The sequence below is a fragment of the Artemia sp. Qi Xiang Cuo genome, chromosome 19 (assembly GCF_049724085.1).
Source record: "Artemia sp. Qi Xiang Cuo chromosome 19, ASM4972408v1, whole genome shotgun sequence".
Taxonomy (NCBI): Eukaryota; Metazoa; Arthropoda; class Branchiopoda; order Anostraca; family Artemiidae; genus Artemia; species Artemia sp. Qi Xiang Cuo.
In genome coordinates, this window is record NC_142812.1 from 45,674,600 (window position 1) to 45,699,501 (window position 24,902).

The 24,902-nt window shown below is 34.8% G+C and overlaps 1 protein-coding gene across 6 annotated transcripts in view; it reads left to right on the plus strand.

The window, feature by feature from the left end:
* The window catches only part of baz (par-3 family cell polarity regulator), a 229,921-nt gene that overhangs the window by 125,860 nt on the left and 79,159 nt on the right, over window positions 1-24,902 (plus strand). For all 6 annotated transcript variants that reach the window (XM_089105453.1, XM_089105456.1, XM_089105454.1 and 3 more), the window contains exons 7-11: window positions 11,808-11,944; window positions 13,142-13,350; window positions 16,778-17,069; window positions 20,189-20,494; window positions 22,070-22,323. In XM_089105453.1, the coding sequence (XP_088961579.1) occupies window positions 11,808-11,944; window positions 13,142-13,350; window positions 16,778-17,069; window positions 20,189-20,494; window positions 22,070-22,323 (1,198 nt within the window). The remainder of the gene's footprint in view (window positions 1-11,807; window positions 11,945-13,141; window positions 13,351-16,777; window positions 17,070-20,188; window positions 20,495-22,069; window positions 22,324-24,902) is intronic.

A 24,902-nucleotide genomic window follows, 5' to 3' on the forward strand; every position in this document is an offset into this window, starting at 1 on the left:
CAGTAAAGATTGATACTATCTCCATGATAGAGATAGTATAATTGTTGATTGAAAGTTATTTAATTACGAATAAATAATTTTTCTAAGCTATTCTAAGCTATTTCTAAGCTATGAATAATTATTATTGGCCACTGCGAATAATTTCCTTCTTCTAAAACAAAATTTAGTCATTGATACTTACTCTTAAATTACAAACGACATGACAATAAAACTCTTGTTGCCTTCAGGACATTGTTGCCCTCTGGACATTTTCTGTCCCTGGACCCGGACTAGGTCTATTCATGCCTGAAAACCGCGATTTTTAAAGATTTTATTATTGCTCGTTTCACAATTATGAACTTTTTAAAGTCGTATCACATTTTAGTTACCATTGCTACGTTGAATCCTGAAAGCAAATGAGTAGAACTAATTAATTAAATTAATTAAATTTGACAAAGCTTTCCGTCCATAAAAATTCAAAAATTATCAATCTGTAACTATCTACACCTTCATAAAGCTACCATGCTTAAGCTGTTGGTGTCTTGTTTTTAGCTTATTTTAGGCGGATTTTCACCAACGTTTCTGATTTTCAAATTTTTCCCCCGCTATTAGCAATAACTGGCATATGCAAGTTATTTTCATTAAAGTAGAATTTCTGATATTTCGTAATTTTTAAAGATATATATGGTTGTGCAAGTTTCTACTTAACTAATTCAAATAAACGTATTTAATTTTCACTTTCTTTGATACCCTAGTGTTTCTCTATTTGCAGAATTGTAATTGTGTTGCCAGTTGTTTAAGTGTGAAAGTTTTTCTTAACATTTCATTTGTACAAATTTATTGTCTACTTAACCAAATGAATGAAAGAATGGGATGTTTTTGAAAAAAATATATTTTTTTTAAAGTTATGTTGTGGTAACTTTTGGCTTATTCTTACCAATTCATGTTTTAATCTGAAAGATTGCCCACTTTCTGAAGCAGATTTAAACCTTATACTGTTTGGTCCCTCCGAACCTGCGATTAGCGTCAATTGGGGGACAGGATGGGGACATTTCACTCTTAGATTCCTCACCCCCCCCCCCCCACCCCCTTCTGGATTTATTTACTCCCTTGGATTTTTAAAATACCTTTTTGGGGAGTATTTTCAATAAAAAATGCTTTTTTTTCGGTTTTGTCATTGAAAAAAAAAAAACTGAAAAAAGTTACATAATTGCCCCCCCCCCTCCTATATCTTGAAAAATATCTCTTGCCCCAATCTTCTCTGCATTCCGTGAACTGGTCCTACTGGACTCTGCCTTATTTACTTCCTGCCATGACCTGTTCAACGAATAGAATAATGCCTGTTGAGGAGACGCCATTCATATACCAGATATGAGCTCCGACAGCCGGTCAGGCTGTTGAGATAATAAAGCAGTTCGGGTACCTCGAATCAATTGTATGTTGAAATTTGTTTGCTAGTTTTATTGGTTTATATATTACTTATCATAAATTATTTAATATTTTTTTTTTATTTTTTCTAAGAAAAAGAATAAATAATAATAGTAATAAAAACGGTTTTCACAATAAGCCCTCTTCATCCGATTGGGGCCCCATCTGTTCTTTAGCTGATTTGTCGGAAAAAAAATGAAACAAAAAATTATGGTTTGCTACTCGTTACACAAAAAAAAATATGACTGTTACTTACTACACTAAAAAAGCTTACAAAACACAACAAAGAAAATTAGTTACGTGTATCTTTGATAATTTTTGTACCATGCGGACAATTTTTTTTTGGGGGGGGGAGGGCTGAAACCGGGAACATTTTTCAACTCCGATCCAAAACAGAAGCGAATACGAATAGTTTCCCTGTATGAAAACGTTTTCATCAGGTGATGTAAAGTGTATTTACCGAAGCGTAATTCGACTCTTGTATTAACCTAGCTTATTCTTTAGCACAACGTTTTATTGTATTTCTTGAATGTATGAATAGTAAGCTTTTATTTAGTGACACCAACATTTTGGGACGAAAGACAAAATTTTCAGATTAGTTTCAAAATAGAACTGAATAGAATTTGGCTTATACGAAAGCTTATTTTTATAGAGCCACAAAATCTATCTGTCGAACTGTAATTCGTCTCTTGTCTAAACTTAGCTTGTTCTTCAGCACAGTGTTTTGTTGTGATTCACAAATTTATGAATGGTAGGCCTTTATTTAATGAAAATACAACATTTCCGGCCGGAAAGACAAAATTTTTAGCTCAATTTCAAAGCCGAACTGGAAAGCAGAAAGGAAGATGTCATGCGGGGTACGGGGTACATTCAACTCCTGTCAGAACTTAGCTTAATCATTATAAATTATGGTTCTTCTAAAGTATTTTTAATAAGTAATGGCTAGCCGCTACTTTCCGTTGAGGGGTCGCGATAATTATATGTAATAATGATAAAGTTATATTTAATTGCAAATTGTCAGGGCCATCTCATTTAGACAGACATGACCAATTATTAAAATAGTTGTTTCTTTGATATTTATCAAACTTCACAATTAAGTTACCCTCATTAATTGCTGCCAACGTTTCACAATCCCTTGTGGGCGTGTTGAGTCGGCCCGGTTGAGTCGGCCCTGACAGTTCTTTCTTTAAAAGAGAAATGACAATTGTAATTTATTCGAAATGAATGGAAGATAAGCTGTGTTTTATATCCTTGGTTACAGATGACATATCGAAACTCAAAAGGCTAGCCAAGGATTGTAAATACCTAAACAATGAGCGACCACCTGTTTTCCACCACATGGTTGCAGCACCACTTTTATAACGATACTTGGCACACTTTCCTGCTGTTAAATTATATTTATATATATATATATATATATATATATATATATATAATATATATATATATATATATATATATATATATATATATATATATATATATATATATATATATATATATATATATATATATATATATATATATATATATATATATATATATATATATATATATATATATATATATATATATATATATATATATATATATATATATATCAGAAATTGTTATTTGATTCGTACCGTCCCGCTTTTTAAGCTTTTCTGCTCGAGAATTAAAATGTTGGATTCAAGTTCAAGTTCCATTTGTTTCCATAGGATAACAATAACAAAAACAATATCCTAGAGGGCTCAATGGCTCGTTATTTGGGAAACAACATAGAATAAATAACTAATGTTAAAACTTGGCAAAGACATACTAAACAACGTCTTAAATGTAAATCTATAAGGAAAAGAAATCAACTCTTCGACAGTCTACACGAAACAGGGACCCTCCTATCACCCGACAATAAAAAACAATTTAAAATTCTCTACTTCATCGAGGATCCAACGCCAACAAAACAAACACACCCCCCCCCCCCAAAAAATGAAACCATCAATCAACTAAAAACCATTTAATATTTACCTTTAATAAGAAACTTTTTATCTGTCTCTTAAAGGAGCCAAGTGTTCGTGACTGCCGGATCTCAGCAGGAACCAAGTTCCAAGCGCGCCCCACAGTCCCGGCCAGACCGAAGTCTGAATGAACCGAGGGAGTAGCTGGAATCGTCACATCCTCCCAGTTTCAAACTGTATACAAATTTACTTCCCCTACTAGTTTAAGTAGTCCAGGAAAACAAGATGGTAGATCTTCTTTGAAGAATTGATATGCCAACGAAGATAGAGATATAACATAAGTATCTTTAATCTTAAGGAGACCAACAGGAGTGTGTGCAGTCGACTGGAGAACTCTTACCGCTTTCTCATGAAGAACGTGAACAGGATCAAGTACAGAAGGAAATGTAGACATCCACACATACGAACAGTAACATATGTAAGGGAAAATGACAGACAAATATAAAAGACGGAGTATGGGAAAAGGAAATAAACGTTTTAATTTTCGGATGATCCACGGGAAATTTTCACTCTCATTGCTTGAACATGCCACTTAAATTTGACTTATGACTTAAATGCTCATCCGATCATCCGAATCCGAAATATATATACATATATATATATTATATATATATATATATATTATTATATATATATTATTATATAAGCGACTTTCTTATGTCGCTTTTTTTTGCCCTTAATAGTTGAAAAAAGGAGCCAATTAAACAGAAAGAATCACTTGTAAACCATGACCCATGTGGCTCTAGTGCCAGAATCATACCATCGATATCATATCATATATATCATACGTATGATATCGTATGAGTAGTGAGGTGGCAACCATCACTATTATTGCAACCGTGGCTATAATGGCAACCATGGCTTTGATTTTTTGGATTAATTCAGTACATGAATCAAATAGCCTATATCTTGTGACTGGAATGTAAAAATAATCACCGGGAAAAAATATTCATTACGAGACGAAAGGAGCCCTATGTGTGACTCATCGATATATATATATATATATATATATATATATATATATATATATATATATATTGAACATGCCACTTAAACGGTAAATTTTCAACCAAAAGAACTCCCAGAAATCGCACATATCGATCCGGGGGGCGACTTATGGAGCCTCTTGGTGTCGGAAGCTCAGTAATTATGGGGCACCTCAAACCTGTACGAGAAAAAATAAGAATGTATGACTTTTTTAAATTTAAAGCTAGTTGATTATGTCAAATCAATTGAGTATCTTCTCAGTCATTGCTTGAAGCTTTAGAATAAGGGATGATTCATCCGGAGCCGCTGCACCTAGAGTATTGGCATCTGCAAATGCTACCAATTCTTCTCGACTATCAGACGTGAACGCCGACGTAGCCTGAGAGTAAAATTTGTGACACAATCCACAGCAAACATTGGTAATTGGGGTGTTAAAAAGTCGGTAGATGTCGTTAACATAGACTAGGAACAGGGTTGGCCCAAGAATAGACCCTTGGGATACTCCGTATTCAATTGCAGGCCTCCCACTGGGTTCATAATTATGAAAAAAGTTCATATTTTTCTTGTCATCAGCTGGAAAGCACTTGCGGTTGCTGTCTTTTTCCTTATAAAGGACAAGCGAAGCAAATGTATGTGCAAGAGTTTTATTTAAAACATTTCAAACTGTAACACTCAGCATGTTTTGTGAACATACATTTCATTCTGTTCAAAAAGATATTGTTACATCTAACTTGGTTCCTATATTGCCCCTATATCTTCTTGTACTAAGCTATCTTTTAGTCTTTTCCTTTTTCTGGCTTGAGTCTTTGCTACCTTCATAGAGTTTTCTAGATTCCTAAATAGTTGATTTAAGCTTATGAGCTGTAACATAACTTCTTGGCAGAAGATCATAAGTTGATTGATTATTCTTTTTTTTTTTTTTTTTTTTACATGGATTCACACTAATGCTTTTTGCAAGGACCTTTTACGCGACATTGGATGTTCTTACTTGGCGTTGCTTTACGATGAGACTACAAATGCCAAAGGTGTAAAGGAGTTGAATATCATGATTAGATACTGGTCGGAGACCGAAGAAAGAGTCTCTGTACGCCACCTACAGTCCTGTTTCATAGGACACGCAAAAGTGGAAGATTTACACCAGCACCTACTACAAGCTCTAAAGGATGCTAACCTTGATCTCCGTCAAGTCTTGATACTGGGAAGTGACGGACCTAATGTCAACAGGAAAGTTTGGAGGTTATTTGATTCCGAAGTTAGAACTGTGCGCAGCGACCGAGGCCTAGCTGACATTGGGACATGCAACATGCATTTATGGAACTCGGTTTTTAGTCTGAAAAACCATCAAGGACAGACAAAATATATCCCTTTGTTTTAAAGATAGTAAAAGCAGCTCTCTGCATGTCGCATGGGACGTTGGACTTGACTTTTCCTGGTCAGGACGGATCATGACCGAGGAAAAATCATTGATAAAAGTCAAAATGCTCATTGCTATACTGATAGTCTCTGATGCTCTAAAGAAGTTTGTGAACAAGCCCGAGATAGTCCCTATTACCAGAAAGCTGTTGAATTTGGGGCGAAATGCGTGCCAGAGCTATAAACTGTACCTGGAAGCTGAGTGATCTAGACAGGCTGAAGAGGAGTCCAAAAGGAAAGAAGAAGAAGAGAAAAAAAAGAGGATGTTATCTGAGAAGAAGACCATTGAACCCCTGGAAAAAGATTTGTTTGAGAGGAAGTCAGTTGAAAAGGAGAAGAGACAAGTTGCAGAAAGGCTTCTTCAAGAAGCTGAAAAAAGCCATAGATGCCAAAGACTTTGTAGAAATAAGCCTCGCACAAAGTATGCTCGAGGCTTTAGCCGGAAGATGCGCGAAGAAGACGAGGCAGCCAGAGAGGTTGAGCTGATACAGAGCAGGGTAAACAAACGAAAGTTGTCCTTAATTATGTCATATTTTGGCAAAAGGAACAAGTAGAGGGGACTATTTTGTACTATTGTATTTTGTACTTTTATACAAATTAAACGCATTTAACTGAACTCATGAAAAAAAACAAAAACGAAGAAGAATATGTGCACCAGTGATGAAAACACCAACTGTCGCTTTTTGTGTCCACGGGCAGTTTCTGTGGTGCACACATCGTAAATTTAGGTTCATAATTGGTTCATAAAAAGCGCAATCAAAAGTTCATAAAGTTCATGTTTTTGTGGTCAAAAGTTCATAAACTTCATATTTTTCACAAAAAATCGAGCGAGAGGCCTGCAATTGGAACTTGTTTGTCTGTATCTTCCGTGGCGATAGATCTGTCAGGGAGGTATGAAGAGAACCAAGACAGTGCTTCCCGACGCACACCATGATGAGAAAGCTTAATAATGAGGATCTTGTGTGTAAGGCTGTCAAAAGCTTTCTTTACATCAAGAAAAATGGCTACAGGAATAAGATTAGAATCTAAAGATCGCCGTATAAACTTAAGAATTTTATTACAAGCATGTTCTGTAGAACACTTTGCACATAACTGAAACTGATGAAAAAAAAATTTGCTTCAAAAAATATCACCAGACGTTTGAGCATTGGCCTTTCAAATGTCTTAGAGAGCACTGACAAAAGAGAGATCGGCCTATAGTTCCCAGGATCCTCACGGTCACCTCCTTTAAAGAGAGCCATCACATGCGCCAATTTAAGACGTTGGGGAAATACTCGTTGTTGACCTGACCTATTAATCAAATGGCAAAGTGTGGTGATAGTCGGTGGAAGGATATGTACTTTATCCTTTATCCTGGAATTACTTTAGCAGAAAGTATAATTACTTTGTAATTTCCTGCACCGTAACCTCCTCAAGAACCATTGATTTCAAGCACGGGGGGCCTAGGAATTGCTTCCAAGACTGTGACACAGAGCAGTAAGAAACGCTATTAGCAGTTTTTTCCCTATCTCCGCAAAGAATTTGTTCATATGATGTCGTACCTGGCCTTTTTCTGTGATTAATCAAAGAAACTTTTTGGCCAAAATAAGTTTTTCAAAAAAAAAGTAAAGAACTCCATTAAACCAAAAATGAACAAAAATAGAATCAAATAATCTACCAAGACCACAAATTAGGTTCTAAACCCTATGCTTTCTAACAGCCAGAGTATAGTTTGTACTTTACTGAAAAAAATTCAAATGAATTTACTGAAAAAAATGTGCATTGTCACTTTAATATATATATGGTGATATTTATTCCTTAAAATCCTAATAAATTTTGATTTCTTAAAGTTATAAAAGTGAAAACATTTAAAAGAATTTTTTTGAAAACATTTGAACGAAAATATTAAAATAAGTCAAACTCAAAACGAGCAGAAATTAATCTAAGTAGGGTTCTAAACCCTATGCTTTCTAACAGCCAGAATATAATTTGTACTTTACTGAAAGAAATTCAAATGAATTTACTGAAAAAAATGTGCATTGTCAGTTTAATATACATATGCTGATATTTATTCCCTAAAATCTTAATTAATTTTTGATTTCTTAAAGTTACAAAAGTGAAAATATTTCAAAGAATTGTTTTCAGTAAAGCGCCAATGACGCAGTAGGTTTTAGGCGTATATTTATTCCTGAAAATCATAATTAATTTTTGTTTTCTTAATGTTATAAGTGAAAACATTAAAAAAAGAATTTTTTCAGTAAAGTAAAAATTATATTCTGGATTTTAGAAAGCATAGGGTTTAGAACCCTACTCAGATTAATTTCTGCTCGTTTTGAGTTTGACTTATTTTAATATTTTCTTTTAAATGTTTTCACTTTTATAACTTTAAGAAATGGCTATCTCAAAATTTTGAGATAGCCATTTTGTTCAGCATGGTCGAAAATGTAATGAATATGTCTTTTAGGATGACTTAATCCCCCAAAGCCCTCGGGGAGAGGGCTGAAAGTTATGAACTTTACCCAATGTTTGTATATAGTATTGGTTAATGGGAAGTATACAGACGTTTTCAGGGGGGACTTTTTCTGGTAATGGGGGTGGGATCGGGGGTTTTGTGGGATAATCTTTCCATGGAGGAAGTTTTCATGGGGGAAGGGACATTGCTATGAAGGGGGCGCCAGATTTCCCAGCCTTATTTAAAAAACGATCAGAAATTAAATAATAAAAAAAATAAGTTTTTCAACTGAAAGTAAGGAGCAACATCAAAACTTAAAACAAACAGAAATTATTACGTATATGATTGGGTTCGCCCCCCTACTCAAGACCTCGCTCTTTAAACCAAAGATTTTTTAGTACTTTCATAAGAGCTATTTATTCTAATTAACGGCCTTTGTGATTAAGTCGTCATTTTTAAAGAATTGGATCAAAATTCGAACTTTAGCGTAAAGAGTGAGGTATTGACTAGGGACCGAATCCCTTAATTTACTTCATAAAATATATGAATATAGAAGTTCGTTACGAAAGTTAATTCGCAAGTTACTTACGTTTATTATTAATAAAAACGTTCGTAAATGAAATCGAACAACTTTCGAGAAAGCCATTTAACCAAAAAAAGTAAAATTAATATGCAAATTTTGTTTTAATTATTCACGTACGGGCCAAAATCAAAACCTGTATTAATTCAAAAACGTTGAAAAATTAAATAAAAAACAAGTTTTTTTTAACTGAAAGTAAGGAGCCACGTTAAACCTTAAAATGAACAGAAATTATTCCGTATTATTCCGTATATGAAAGGGGCTGTCCCCTCCTCAGCGCCTCGCTCTTTACGCTGAAGTTTGACTCTTTCTCACAACGCTATTTTTTAAAACAATAAAAACTTTAGCGTAAAGAGCGAGGCGTTGAGGAGGGGACAGCCCCTTTCATATACAGAATAATTTCTGTTCATTTTAAGTTTTAATGTTGCTCCTTACTTTCAGTTTTTTTTTTTTTTTTTTCTTCCCGAAGTAAAAAGGCTATTAGTCTATGACACGAAGCACAAACTTGATTATTTTCCTCTGAAAAAAAAAAGACAAGTAAAATAGCATAGAAAGGTGTAAAAAAAGACAAATAAAAAGCAAAAATGCAAAAAGACAAAGAACATTAACGAACAGCACATTTTTTGAAAATATAATATATTAAGTGGAAGCGAGCATTCACTAATAATCATGCGTCAGAATCGAAATCAGTATTGGCCGAGGGGAAAACTAGGATAAGCGGGTCGTAGCACCTGTCATCAACCTTGATCCAGTTAGAACTAGAAGTCTTTAGATTCTAGCCATAACCTAGTCCCTTTCTGAACCACTTTGGTATGAGACACTTTATCGGAGACAACTTTACAATTTCTTAAGTTATAAGCAGTACTCAAAAGCTCTTTCCGACGTTTAGCCAGCTCGAATGGAAGGTCAATACTGACGTTTTTCCCCGTATATCTTAGATTACCCACAAAAGCCATAATATTGTCAAAATATCGAAGATTTAGAACAGATACAAGATTAGGGTCCGATGCCGGGCGCGAGTTTTGTCTGCTGGGACGTTTAGCCTTGCTTCTCAGTCTATAGATGGCCCTGAACTTACTATCCCTGTAGTTCCGTATCGACATTTCTGATAAAAAATCACTAACGGTTTCTTCAATATTCCCATTTTCCTTGTAAGGAATTCCACGGATAAGAAGATTTTTGCGTTTAACGTACAATTCAGTTCTTAAAACCTGATTTTTAACTGCCACAAGAGCAGATTTCAAGCCTCTCTTGTTTTGACGCTCTGTTCTAACTGCCACAAGAGCAGATTTCAAGCCTTTCTTGTCTTAACGTTCTGTTTTAACCGCCACAAGAGCAGATTTCAAGCCTCTCTTGTTTTAACGCTCTGTTCTAACTGCCACAAGAGCATATTTCAAGCCTCCCTTATTTTAACGTTCTGTTCTAACTGCCACAAGATCAGATTTAAAACCTTTCTTGTTTTAATGCTGCGTTCTCCCTACGAAGATTTTCAATCAGTTGCTTAAGTCGTCCATACGCTCATTCAAGTACTTTTTCGTGACAGACATCGCTAATTAAATTGTATCGGTAGTTAATATATCTTTCTTCATAAAATCCAAATATGAGGGGCTCCGGAATCAACAGTGCAATAATTGATATAAAACTGGATTTGGCAGTTAAGAGAACTATCACAAGGTAAAAGAGATGTCTTGCCTTGATTTGATTCAAATTAAGATTTTGAAAAAAATTGACTGTTTCGTCGAAATTGTCGACGAACGACGAATAGAACAGTTATGTCTAATAAATGCTTGTGATAATTTTGACTAGAGACGGAGAGGGTGGACAGAGATCATCTTGATCATCTACGCCGCTGAATTCATCTCAACTTCCACAATAGGGTTCTCCGATATTTAAACACGTTATGTACTATGTTTAAATATACTGAGACTTTGTATATAACCCGTAAATAGGAAAAGAGAAATGTTACCATGTAAAATTGCTGAAAACAAAGTCCTATTAGCACTTGCCACCCTTCTCCCAACCCCAAGAATTTTTTCGGTGAGGCTCATGATGTCCCGCCTCACCTTTTCCTCCTATACGCCCGTAGGCATTTGAATGTAATATTTTATGCTACGTAGAAAAGGCTTGTTGTTATGGGAGCAGCCTTATTAAACAGGGGCGGATCCAGGATTTTTTTTTGGGGGGGGGGGCCAAAATAGGTTGATCTGATAAAAAAAATTTAGGGGGGACGCAAAATTGATTGATCCGATAAACTTGCGTTAGAAGCAAGTTTAATTAACGCATACCTGAGTTAATTAGGTAAATTACACTACTTTCGACTACGCTAGGGGGAGTGCGCGCCCCCCTCGCCCCCTGGATCCGCCATTGTTTTTAACCACCCCACCCACCCTTTCTATCACCAATAATAAAGGCATAGACCAAAAATACTCCCGAAATCAGAGGGATCAATTTCTACCTCCTCTCCCCCTTCCCCAAAACTCATTCTGTATTTATCTGAAGGGTCTAGCTTATTCTTACTTATTCATTAATTTATATAAACTTATGAAATACAAAGTAAATCAGTTTACTAATATGAAGCAGTTTACTTATATGAAGCTCTTAAATTTCCGAAACATTTTCGGGGAATAAGTAAGAGGCATTACCCCGTATCATCCTTATTCAAGCTTTGTCTAATCTAAATGAAGGGATGAGAGATTAATTTCTAAAATTCGACACAATCAACTCTGAAAAAGAAAGAAAAAAATTCATCATCTTTCTTATGAAAAGAAATATGCAAATTCCACAATTTGAGATATCAAATTCTGTAATTTTGATAGGAGCTTGAAACGTCCACAGTAGTACTCTTATATGTTGAATGAAATAGTGTGATTTTCATCAAGATCACTTGGCTTTTTGGGGATGTTTCCACCTTTTTTCGAAAATCGGCAAATTTTCTCAGGATCGTAGCTTATGAGGTGTAACATGAAATTGAAGGAATTATTTTATGTTTTAGGTCGCAAGAAATATTTCGACAGGCTTTGCAATGTAACGAACTGCAACTCGCAATATTAAAAAATGAGCCGAAGAAGAAAAGAATAGGTAGTGAAGAGCGATTGATATGTGAAGAAAATGAACGCATGGTAGACAAAGGTAAGAAGTGAAAACATAGTAGAATCTACTACAAAAAGAGAAAACATAGTAGAAACCATATTTACAGGAAGTTAAAACATAGTAGAATCCACCCCAATAGAAAAATTACATTTATCTTGATAATCAATTTCATATTCGAGGTTTTCCTAAATAACAAAAGGCTGATTCCCCCAGTTTCCGCCTTCACTCCTTACATTTAATGTAAGGAGTTTTGCTGATTCCTACTAAATTTTTGCTGATTCCTACTAAATCAGTTTTGCTGATTCCTACTAAATTTTTGCTGATTCCTACTAAATCAGTTTTGCTGATTCCTACTAAATTTTAAGTTCCTCTAAGCAGATCTATTTACCACGAACCGTTTATTACCATTGATACATATCAATACTGTAAATATATTTATCATGGTATGTATGCTTACCGTATTTATGGTTAAGTCGGTATTTGCTTACCGACGTAAAAGAAGTGCGAAGATTTGTTTGATCTGTCGGTTGTTTAAGATAAGATAATATCTATTAAAGAAAATATATATATAACAAATATATGTATGATACTGATATTTAGCAAAACAAAACACTCAAATAGCCACTTCTCTATGGCCCCGGCTCTATGGCCGAGAGTGCAGAGTGGAAGTAAAGAAAAACAAAACAAAAGGCAAACAGGAAAAAACACTAAAACAAAAATAACAATCAAAAGTACCAAAAAAGGAAATAAGTAATAAATAACTGATCGGGAGTGCAGTGAGAAAGAAAAGAAAACCAAACAAACAACAAAAAAAATAACAAAATGTATGAAAGGAGAAAAAGAAAATAGCCATAAATAAACATGGCTGGGAGTGGAGGGTATAAAAGAAAACATCAAAAGAGAAAAAAAAGCAGTAAAAAATAAAATAACAATCAACCGCCTACCAGTGACTACCTGCTGAAAACACTGCCTGAGGAAAGTATATACGACACTAATATTCAGCAAAAACAGAACAGTCAACACCCAAGTAGCTTCCTGCAAGGTTCTATGGCTGTGAGAATGGGAAGAAAAAAAGAAAAGGCAGAAAAAAACAGTAGACACTAAAAGAAGAATAAAGATCACCTTCAATATTAACATTTCTTAACTATTTTTCAGTTAATCATCTTTTAACTTTTTTCCTATGCTTAAAAATCTATTATGTTTTCCTTTAGGTTACTATGTGTTTTTCATTTTCAGAAGTAGCAACAATAAGCAGTAAGAACACCAAGCGGACGACGGAACCAGGAGCATTAAATATCCTGGCAACTGGGAACACAAGAAAAATTGGTCGAGTATTAGAACTCGATTTAGTAAAGGGAACCAAAGGCCTTGGCTTCAGCGTAACTACTCGTGATAACCCTGCTGGAGGTGACTGCCCTATATATGTCAAGAAAATTTTACCGGAGGTATTTATATTCTATGAATTTAGTATTTGTAGCAAAGTGCTACCGCAGTTCTAAGGTGTATTTTTGATTCTATTTTATGCATACTACTATTGTTAGATAAACAGATATATACCTCCCACAAGTAAGGAGAGGAGGAGGGAAGTAGGTCTGAATGTGGAGTGAAGATGTGAAGGGGAGGAAAAGGCTGTGTGATGAGAATTTTACCTGAGATATTTTTATATCCTACAAGTGTTTATATATATGTGTATACAGGGGCGTCGTTTGGGGGTGGCAAGGGGGGACAGCTGCCCCCCAAATAATATGGAGAAAAAATATTATACATCCCATGCCCTTTGACTATCCAGATATTGACCCCTCTCCCCCCCCCCTCAATAAAAATGCTGGAGATTCGCCCCTGTTTATATACCTAAAAAAAATATATATATATATATATATATATATATATATATATATATATATATATATATATATATATATATATATATATATATATATATATATATATATATATATATATATATATATATATATATATATATATATATATATATATATATATTGTCAGAGATTAGCAATCAAAAAGGCTTAGTCTTTATATTGTCAATAAGAAATTATACCCAGTTTCTGTTTTAGGTTTAATGAGGCTTAAAGTGCAAACCAGACTTGAAGTAAATTAGTATTTACTTTTTTCATCCTTAATTTTAAACATAAAAGCTTGAACCCCCCCCCCCCTCAAAAAATTAGGACGTGTGAAAAATCCATAATTCGTTAGTGCTCTTTTTTGTGGAATTTTGAGGTAATTTGTATGAAATACAGAGTTAGTTTCAGACGAGAGTCAATTTTTTGATCAATGATCAATTGATCAGTTTTTAGATACTACTGTTATTTAGTTTTTGTCAGTTTGTAGTAGTACCTGAAAACTTTAATCAATTTTTAGATCATAACCAGATATTAAATCGTGCAATGAAATATATTTTCATAATGGCGCTTACTTGACGAATTTATCAATCAAGTTTGATTTTTTTCACCTCCTCCCCCTATTGAAAAAAATCACCCATAAAAAAAATTCATGATTTGTAAATGCTTGTCTTTCTGTGAATCTGAGGCACTCATAAGGCACTCATGACATCATGAGGCACTCGTAATAAACTCAAAAGAAAATAATGCGAGACTTAAAACTTAGGTTCAGAAAGGAGTAGAGTTTCATGTTAAGTCCAGACAGGGAGCCAGATTTTACGTCGCTCGGAAAAAAAGTTTTCATTTTTTCGAAAACCGCGCGCAAATATTCAGTTTGCTTCTGTTTTGAATCAAGGTTGAAGAATTTGTTTTTTTGAGTGTAATAATAATGTCTCATTCATAAGACTTTACTGTGCTCACAATCTTTCATTGTATGAATATTAAAAAGATATATTTTTGTTTTGACACAATTTATAGCAAGATCAGGAGGACTTCAATTTCAATAAAGGAATTCACACACACACATATATATATATATATATATATATATATATATATATATATATATATATATATATATATATATATATATATATATATATATATATATATATATATTTATATATATATATATGTTTTCGATTGACAGAATTTGCCATTTTTTGTTATCCTATCCTAGTTTAAGTTGCGCTCACATACGTGTCTATTTAGACTTACAGGTTTAGGCATATACCTATCTGTATATGTTCCTGTTCACATGTAAAATTCGGTGCTTGGCTGCAAGAAGTCTTAGGTCCTGTAGCGGTATATTGGGCTTGATCTCATCTTGGTAATACGGGACCGAGAGCTCGCATTCAGCTGCAGCAGCACACTGCAGGGCTCGGAATTAAATTCATGTGATGAGATTATGCGAAAGCGTCTCCACAACAATCTAAAGAAGAAGAAGAAGTTACAGCTAAGCCTTGAACTCTATTTTTAGGATGTTTTGAATCGAGGATACCGACCAGGAAGCTTCTTTTGTCTCTACATTTATCATTTACTCCTAAGTGTTGTGTTCAAAAATCTGTCTGGCAGGCCTCCAGTGCTTAAGGAAGTGTATGGCCAAACATACATGTTTAGGTCTTTCAGGTTAGGTCTGGTTAGGTCAAACATATATTTTAGGTGCTTCAAGTTAGGTCTGGTTAGGTCAAACATACATGTTTAGGTCTTTCAGGTTAGGTTTGGTCAAACACACATGTTTAGGTCTTTCAGATTAGGTCTGGTTAGGTCAAACATATATTTTAGGTGTTTCAGGTTAGGTCTGGTTAGGTCAAACATGCATGTTTAGGTCTTTCAGGTTAGGTCTGGTTAGGTCAAACATACATGTTTAGGTCTTTCAGGTTAGGTTTGGTCAAACACATGTTTAGGTCTTTCAGATTAGGTCTGGTTAGGTCAAACATATATTTTAGGTGTTTCAGGTTAGGTCTGGTTAGGTCAAACATACATGTTTAGGTCTTTCAGGTTAGGATTGGTCAAACACACATGTTTAGGTCTTTCAGATTAGGTCTGGTTAGGTCAAACATATATTTTAGGTGTTTCAGGTTAGGTCTGGTTAGGTCAAACATACATGTTTAGGTCTTTCAGGTTAGGTTTGGTCAAACACACATGTTTAGGTCATTCAGATTAGGTCTGGTTAGGTCAAACATACATGTTTAGGTCTTTCATTTTAGGTTTGGTTAGGTTAAACATATATGTCTAAGTCTTTCAGGTTAAGTCTAGATAGGTCAAACATACATGTTCAGGTCTTTCAGGTTAGGTCTAATGAGGTCAAATATATATGTTGGGTCTTTAGGGAAATCTTTCTGGACCCGCTTGGGAACGTCTTTTTAATAAAATAAGTGCGAATGGCTGATATAGTTTAAATCAAAGGAAAAATTACTCATCAAATTCAAAAAAAAAAAAATGAAATTAATAAATAGAAAAAATTACTTTGAAACAAGTGCTTCTTCAAAGCAAATACATAAAATCGGAATTTTGAAATCGAAGAATACCCACATTTTGTTTATTTATTTTACTTAGTTTTCTAATCTTTTATCTATACATCGCTTTAATTTGTGGAATATTCTTTAGTATGCATGCTATATGTTTTTGTTAAACGACATAGTATGTCCTATTCTCTGGACGTGATGCTGATTTTTGTTGCTTTTCCTTGTTACGTGGAAATCATTTAAAGGTCCTCATTCAAGGTGTTCATTCAGATAGAAGTTTTCTTTCCTTTTTTGGATTATTCCTCTAGTACTATAACTGTCTAACCCTAATTAGTTCTTCATTTTCATTTTCTATTTAATAATTTTTTTCTTTTTTGAATTTCTAATAATAAGAATAAAAAGCGTGTCAATGTCCATTGAATATTTACTATTATAATAATCGTAGATATGTATTATGCTTTTTTTATTGTAGAAATAATTGTACAGAAATAGTAAATATTTAGGGCGCTGCAATAGAAGACGGAAGATTGAAAGCTGGCGATCGTCTCTTAGAAGTTAATGGTATCAGCATTACCGGCAAAACACAAGAGGAAGCTGTCTCCATTCTTCGAAGCATTCCACAAAAAGGGATTGGACATCTTGTTGTTTCCAGACACGATGTTGTTGAGTCTAGCCCAGCATTGCCAAGAAAATTGGGCGTCAGTATTGAAAGTCTCTCGGGGTCTTCCAATTTTAGAAATAAAGAGATTTTGACGCTGGATATTCCTGTTCATGATACGGAAAAAGCGGGGCTTGGTAAGCCGTTCTCAGGTTTTTGCTTCATTCTTATTTCTATTGTTTGTATTAATTTCTAATCGTTTCAACTCTTATTCTTCTTTTCTCCTTTGTTATGTATTCTTTCTTTATATGTAGCTTCAGTGATTCAATTAAATCTGTTCATTTAACAGACCGTTGCAGGTAAAATGTAAAATTAAATAACTTAGCAAAGGTTCATGTCAAAGAGAAAAGATCCAATCTCCTCGCTTTAATCGAATTCTTTATTCATTTGGTCGTGTATTTTAGAATAATGTCTATTTTTACTCCACAAGTTCAACTTTTACTCAAAATTTATTTACCCAAAAATAAATTTTCTAATATATTTATTTTTAACTGACGGAACAAAAGACTACACTGACATCTACAGGTGCCAGTATAGGCATCTACACATGCCATTTGATATCAGAACGATAATAATATCTTTTTTTCTCGTCATATATTATTTTCAATGTTAGAAGGTACACCATTCCCCCCCCCCCCTCACCGCATAATATTTGAGCTGTCATTTTTCCTTTCTAAGCGCGATAAATTCCATACAAGTGTATAGTTTTGGTTACACAACCAAGAACACACTTTTTTTTAGATACAGAAAGAAAAACGAGAAAAAATGGGGTTTTTAAAGGCCAAATGAAAATACTGAAAAAACACAACAAAGCGAATATTTTAAGAGGACAAACCCCTTTCTTCTTTAGCGCAAAACGAAATAATGTATTCAAAAAAAGTGCCGAAGAAAAAAACAACAAAAAACAAACGCAGAAAATCAATGTGAAAACAACAAAAAAACCAAAGAAAAAACCAAAAACTTAAAAAGATGAATAAAATTCAATAAAAGCCAAAAATTAAAAGATTTAAAGCCAAATACCTAACAACCATAAAAGCGAGTTATTCGCCAATATCTGCGATTTGCACAAGATCCAAAAAATTATGGACTGCCATCGATGGATACTAGCGAACAACTGGATTTTGGGATTTTGTGCAAATCGCTTTGTGCAAAATTTTCTCCAGCATTACCTGCACCAATATCACCAGTATCTGCTATGACAACTTCGGCCGTGGTTAATAGAACAATGAACCTTAGGATTACAACTCTTTCTGCCGGAATATTTCTCCATAAGCTGAACGTGAGAACTTACAAAAAAAACAGGCCTTTATATCACTTGTGCCTAAAATAATATAAAGAAACGCCGTACTTATTGTATCAAAACAAACTAATCTAAAGAAGCCTTGTATAGCCAGTATCTGTTCTCAAAGAATAATTTATTTGTTTATGTCCTGTCGATCCAATCGGAGCACATTGGGGCCACTTCTTATTATTGGTATGAAGCAGGGCTTGGTCTGACGAAGATCTATCTTACAGTGCTCTCTACATTGCGTTGGTGATCGAAGTTTTCAGGCCACCTCTTCCGTGGTCTTCCTCACGATCGTTGTCCATATATGAGCGTTAACGATCAACGGCCATAGTGAGAAACGATAAACGGCCATAGTGAGAAACGATCAACGGCCATAAAATTGACAAACTGTTATCGGGATTTGCACAAATAAGTAAAAATCAAAGAGTTAGTAGTAAAACCATGTTAATGAGCCTCAGTGTCTCTCAGTCCAAAGAGGTCTGCCCAATATAATGTTCATTCAGTCAATTTCCTATTTAAACATAAGTATTTCTGTAAAGTGAAAAAAAGAACTCAATGTCAAGCAACAATCGATTTGGAATTGAGTTACTTCTTTCTTATGTGTTGAAATTGTCAGATACAACCTTTAGATATGGCAGTAACTAAATATTTACTATCACTGTCAGGACAAAATTAGACATGAAAGTCACTGATTTTTTTTTTTTTTTTTTTTCTTCAACTTTGAGGCTACGTATGTAAAATAATTTATAAGCGAATCTGAAATTAAGTTGGGAAGCGAGAACATTGAAAAAGGTATGTTTATATTATTATGGAGAATCGAATAAATGTTCATATAAACTTTTAACATGCCCATTTAGGTTTTAATTTACGCCCATTGGGATAGGAAAATTTAATGGAAGAACTAAAAATTTATTTCTAAATTTGTACTAAAAAATCCTTATAAATTTCCTTATATTTTTTCCTGAGGTTTCTAAGTATAATTTGAGTTTTTTCCTATTAGTTAGGTTAAAAAATGGACGCATTACTGACTGCTTCTATTTACACTCTTTCAAAATATACAAATATCTTTCTTTGCAAATTTCATTTTGAGTCATTATAGCGTTAAAGTGACACCTTATTAGGAAATGTTTACCAGAAATTTTAGAAACTACCTTAAACAATCATAATACCTGACCTATCTTTACCTAAAAGCATATTGCTTCACTTTACCCCTCCGCCTATTATGGAAAATATGCTAAATTAGCTCATGTCTTTTCTTGTTCATTATTTACCAGTGAATGCTAACCAATTGTCGGGAAGAAAATAGTCGCACTATCCTAAAATACTGTGAACTTTTATACTTTTATACTTTATTTTTCCATCAGAGTGGGGAGGGGGTAAGTGAAGTAATTAACTTTTATTATCGTGCTAAGTAAGTATTTATGACTGTTTAAAGTAGTTTCCAGAACTTTTGTTAATCATTTTCTGCTGGTAAACACTAAGGAACAGGGAGTTACTTTAAAGGTCTCTTTAAGGGCTGAGTATAAGACTTGCGAAGAAGTGAATAGTATGTGTCGTAAGAGCATAAAAAGACGCACCGAGTGGTGTAAAAATGCTACTACTACTAACAACTCACTGCATCACCAAGCCGCCTCAGGCCAACACAGCTACACACGCTCCTACTTCATTTCAATTTATTACATCCTCCCAAGATGTTTTAATTTCCCTTAAATCCTTCTCTATGACTTCCCGCCTCATTCGGGGACGACCTCCTTAACGTTTGGTTCGAAATGGTTGGCTGAAAAGGACAATTGGACAATGTGTCTTTCTTCACCCACAATACGTACCTAGTATATATCTAGTTGGAAAGAGTCTAAAAAGCCGCATCGAGTAATGAAGAAACTAAAGATTCACCAGTATTTGCCTAAAGATAAAAATAATTTGGAACAGAGCTAACTCCTTTCATAGCTTTTTTTTATTCTATTGAAGGTATTTCTGTAAAGGGGAAAACAGCTACTCAAGATCAGACTACAATTGATTTGGGCATATTCATAAAAAGTGTTATCAATGGTGGTGCTGCATCCCGAGACGGTCGTCTTAAACCAAATGACCAACTTTTATCTGTTAATGGAACACCGTTAGCTGGAATGACAAATAGTGAAGCAATGTCAACGCTGCGCAAGTTAGTGCATTCTGAAGGACCAGTCCAGGGTTGTATAACTCTTAAAGTAGCTAGAAAAGCTGGTGATGGTTCAGGAAGAGATTCGACTTCAAGTATGCTTAGCAATTCGTCAGGTAATACCTTCATATCTTTATTTTATGCTTTAATTTGGGATGACCGTAACTAAACAATGCTTCAGCAAACGCAAAATCCAAGATCCAAAACGTTAACTAAATATATTATTACCGGTGATTTAAGTTAATTTGTTATCGTTAATTGTATCTTACTAAATTTTAATAAGAGTGAAAGTCATGATCTCAGGGCAACAATAACGTAAAAAATATAATAAAAACAAATTAATTCCAAAAACAAACAACTCAATAAACAAGAAAAAAATTTCCAAAACATTAATTTTTAACACTTTAACACTAACCATTGTTAAACTAAACATAGTTTAATTTGTTAGAAGTATTGGAGGCTGAAGACTGCGCCATTTTAGTGGATGTTAGAGGCTATAGTACTGACCAGTATGTAAACCTTATTCCTATTCATTTTCTTTGCCATGCTACATGAGTTTTATTAAACATTGGAAAAAGTAGTGTCGGAACCGTGACAATATACCCTTGCTTTGGGTGTCTAATATCCAGTTGCGTCGTTTGGGGGTGGCAAGGGGGGAAGTTGCCCCCCCCCCCCAATAAATTGGACAAAGCTATTATATATCCCATGCCCCTTGACTCTCTGGATGTGGAACTTTTTTGCCCCCTCAAAAAATGCTGGAGCTACGCCCCTGCTAATCTCCAATTGAGAGTCTTTTGGGAGTCTATAGCTAGTCTAATTTCCAAAGATTAATTTGTGGATAGGGTCCATTTAACTTAACTGGACACTCCAATTTTTGGGTCTCAAGGAATCGCGCAAAATTCATTAGCCTTGCTAGTTTTCCATTGTCCTTTTTTTGTTGTTGTTGTGTTGTTATGTTTTTTATTATGTATTTATTATGTTGTTTTTTTATTTTGTTCATTTCCTTCCTGGCTTCTCTCAGTAGATTTATATTTCAGTAAAATTATATATTAATGAAATTGTTGGTCTCAGCTTATTCGAATTTTTCGATTTGAAGGGAAGATTCGTAAGTCCATGATAGACGATCCTTGTTCAAGGTTTGATTGCATTTCTTAGATTTGATTCACTGACATCCATTGAAGGAAGGAGTTCTACTTTCTTATTAGTCAGAGTATCTGCCATCTTATTATGTAAACAAAAACACGGAGGGACCTCACTGCTTCCCATGGGAAAGTGATTTTCCTTATTGATCGAGATGGAGGCCTGTAATGCTTCTAAATGAAGTTTTCGGCTTTGGTGTTCCAATGGTACAGTTCTCATGTCGATCTGACACCATTTTCGTGGGAGTAGGGTCAGGATATTTTTCGGAATTTCTATAAATTTTGGTTTGTAACAAACTTTTGCCAGAAAAGATTGACGGAAATAGCGGTTACCATCCCTGAATCCAATTCAAATGGCAATTCATCCTCACTTGACAGTTTTTTTTTTTTTTTTTTTTTTCTTTCAAAGCGTGTTTTTTAGATTTTCGCCTACTATGGAGTAGATTTCGTTCTTTACTGAAAGTTGAAACAATGATTGTTCTTAGAATAGCTTAAGCGAGATAACTTACGAAATCGTTTTCTTCAACTTAAAAAATAAAACTTACATTACAGGCTGTGAAAACGGAAACAAGTCAGACGGTGGTGTGACGGATAATTCTGGAAATAGCGATTCTTCTGGTAGGACCGTAATTTTTATTGGGGAAAATCCGACTGCCAGCAATAACAGAGACTCAAATAAGAATCAAGTTCTGGTGCTGCCAGCAGCTAGTAGCGATGAACGTTTGCAACCCCCGCCAAGAGCACCACCTGCAATAAACCCAATGCTAAATCGACTTGTAGGAACTAGGAATGAAAGTTATTTCAAGGTAAGGATTTCTCTCTTTAATTTGTTTTTTTCTTAATCCCTGACTATTTTATTGATTTTTTTTTTCTGATTCATTGGCTTTGATATTGAGCAATTGTGTAAGGGCCGTCTTCATTCAAGTAGGATCTACTTGTTGTACATCAGTAAAGGGAGCAAATTAAACTGATTTGAAAGTAAATTGATGGAATGAAAATCTTCCCTGGTATGTTCATGGAAGCTAGATTTACGGCCAAATCAGGGTTTTCTTCATCAGGATATGTTAGGATATGTTATCCTAACAAATCCGGATATCCCAATTCTGATTTGTTATCCCAACTCAGGATTTTCTGCATGTTAGGGTGAATCTTAAATTTTATTTGCAGTCTATTTTTATTCCACTTGCTCACCATCGAATAGTATAGGGGGGATGGGAGGGTTTGAGGTATCCTAGAATGATGTACTAACGATTTTAATTTAATTTTTATTAAAATGCGAAGGTGTCGCAAAAAAACCATCAGCCCCTTCCTGGTCCTTTTTCATGCCTGCTTAGGAGGAACCAAATTGTTTTCCTATATATCCTTTGCTATTATACTCGTATTGGACAGGCTAGTGGCTCGTTTACCAGGCTTTTTTTTATATTTTTTTTCTTTTTTTTTATATTATTATTATTATTAAATCCCACCTCCTCTCTTTTCGATGACATAATAATCTTTTTCACTTAATTTCAAACTTTAATGTCACCTACACTAATTTAAAGACAACTTATTATTTGAATTTTGGATTTGGGTAGCCAAACATAATTGACAAAGACAAGGTATACTACAAAAAAAAAATTCAAACTGCAAAAACAAAGTACCATTCCCGGTTTAGCAGGGTGCCCTTCTGCCATAGGGCAGAAGGTGCCCTTCTGCCCTTTCACCAGGCCACCAGTCTTAAACAGATTTGGCGCTCATAGAAATTCTCAAACCGGATTAAACTTTGAGTCTTAGAAAGTAATGTCCTCCCAGTTATCCGGTATGGAAACTAATGCTGTAAGTTAAATCAGCTGCAAGACAAAAGACTCCAAGCCTTCGAGAACAATTGTCTGTGAAGAATCCTCAACATAAACTGGACCCAACACGTCTCGAACCAGACAATACGCCAAATTACTGGACAACCTCTAAATGGAACCTCTAGATGGGACCTGAAGATAGAAATACTTGGGACATGTTGTACGAATGAAAAGACGACCGAACACCAAGGTCCATCCTCCAGCGGCAATCAACGGGGACATGGCGAAGGGGAAAACCAAAGAAAACTCTACACCGAACATACCTGAGGGACCTTCTCAACGAGAATACGTCCATACACCCTGATTCGGAAGACGTTGTGGCAACAGCCCATTTGAGGGATGACTGGCGTCTCTTCGTCGATGCTCTGTGTGCCTCCGGAGGAACAGGAGGATCTAAGGTAAGGTAAGGATATCCTTTGCCCTGGATTGCCCTTAGCTCAAGAAATTATGAGTAAAAAGATTGATCTGATTTGGGGAAGGTTCTCGTGCCTTTTCTGAGGGGAGGAGGGTGGTCCTGGATCAATTTTTTCTCTACACCTTGCTTCCTCTTGGCTCTTGCCTCAGGACTTTCAGCCGTAAGTTCCAAACTGATCAGGGACAAAAAAAATCAGCCCATTTCCAGGCTCCAACAAGTTACAATTAGTAACTTCAGTCTTTGTTTGTCATGATCCATCTAAGCCTGACTAAAATCCTGATCCTACCCCTCTGTTGTAAAAAACTATAACTAGCCATAAAACCGTTTATTTTTTATTTTTTGTTTATTTTTTTTTTTTTTGTAAGTGCTAGGGAGCTCAATTGATGGGACCTCAGGACCCAAAGCCCTATAATTACTTAGACCAAATGTTGAATTCTGATTTCAACATAGTACAGTTTGCTCGTTTTTCCTCTAAAATTTATTATGAAGCATATGTGTTAAAATGGGCTACTGTCATATTTTTAAGACTATGTCCAGTTGCTGGTAGAAATGCTGCTAAAATTGAGCAAATTGTCATTAACGAATTTCAAATTTTTGTTTTTGATGTCATCTGGAGGGCTGGATTTTTAAGGTGTGTGCAGGGTTGCCACCCAAGCCAAATTGGTTCCACAGTAGTTGTTGGAATGTAATTAGATTTGCCCCAATAAGGGTAAGTTGAATTCACGCTCTTCACTAGTAGCATATGTTTAATATCATAGAAAGGCTCAATTTGTCAGTATAAATGCTTAACATAAGCTATGACAAGAATCACAAATGGTACGTTAGCACCATGGGTCGTAACTTTGCGTATGGGTTTATGACCAAACATTGTAAGTGGGGCCCTTCTAAAATCATGCTAAACCTGGAAAGGGGTTTTCGAACCATTTTCAAGGGTGTTGCTCCCCCCCCCCTCCACCAGAGAAAATAAATTTTCTTTTAAAAATCAGTTTTGCTCAATTATGTTGTATGAAATAAATCCTGAAAATCCTGAGCTTTGGGAGATCTGGGTCTGAAGTTTATAAAATTTTGTCACATTAATGATTATTAGTGTGATGATCATTAGTGCTTATGCCAGTAATTATAATTGATGGTCTGA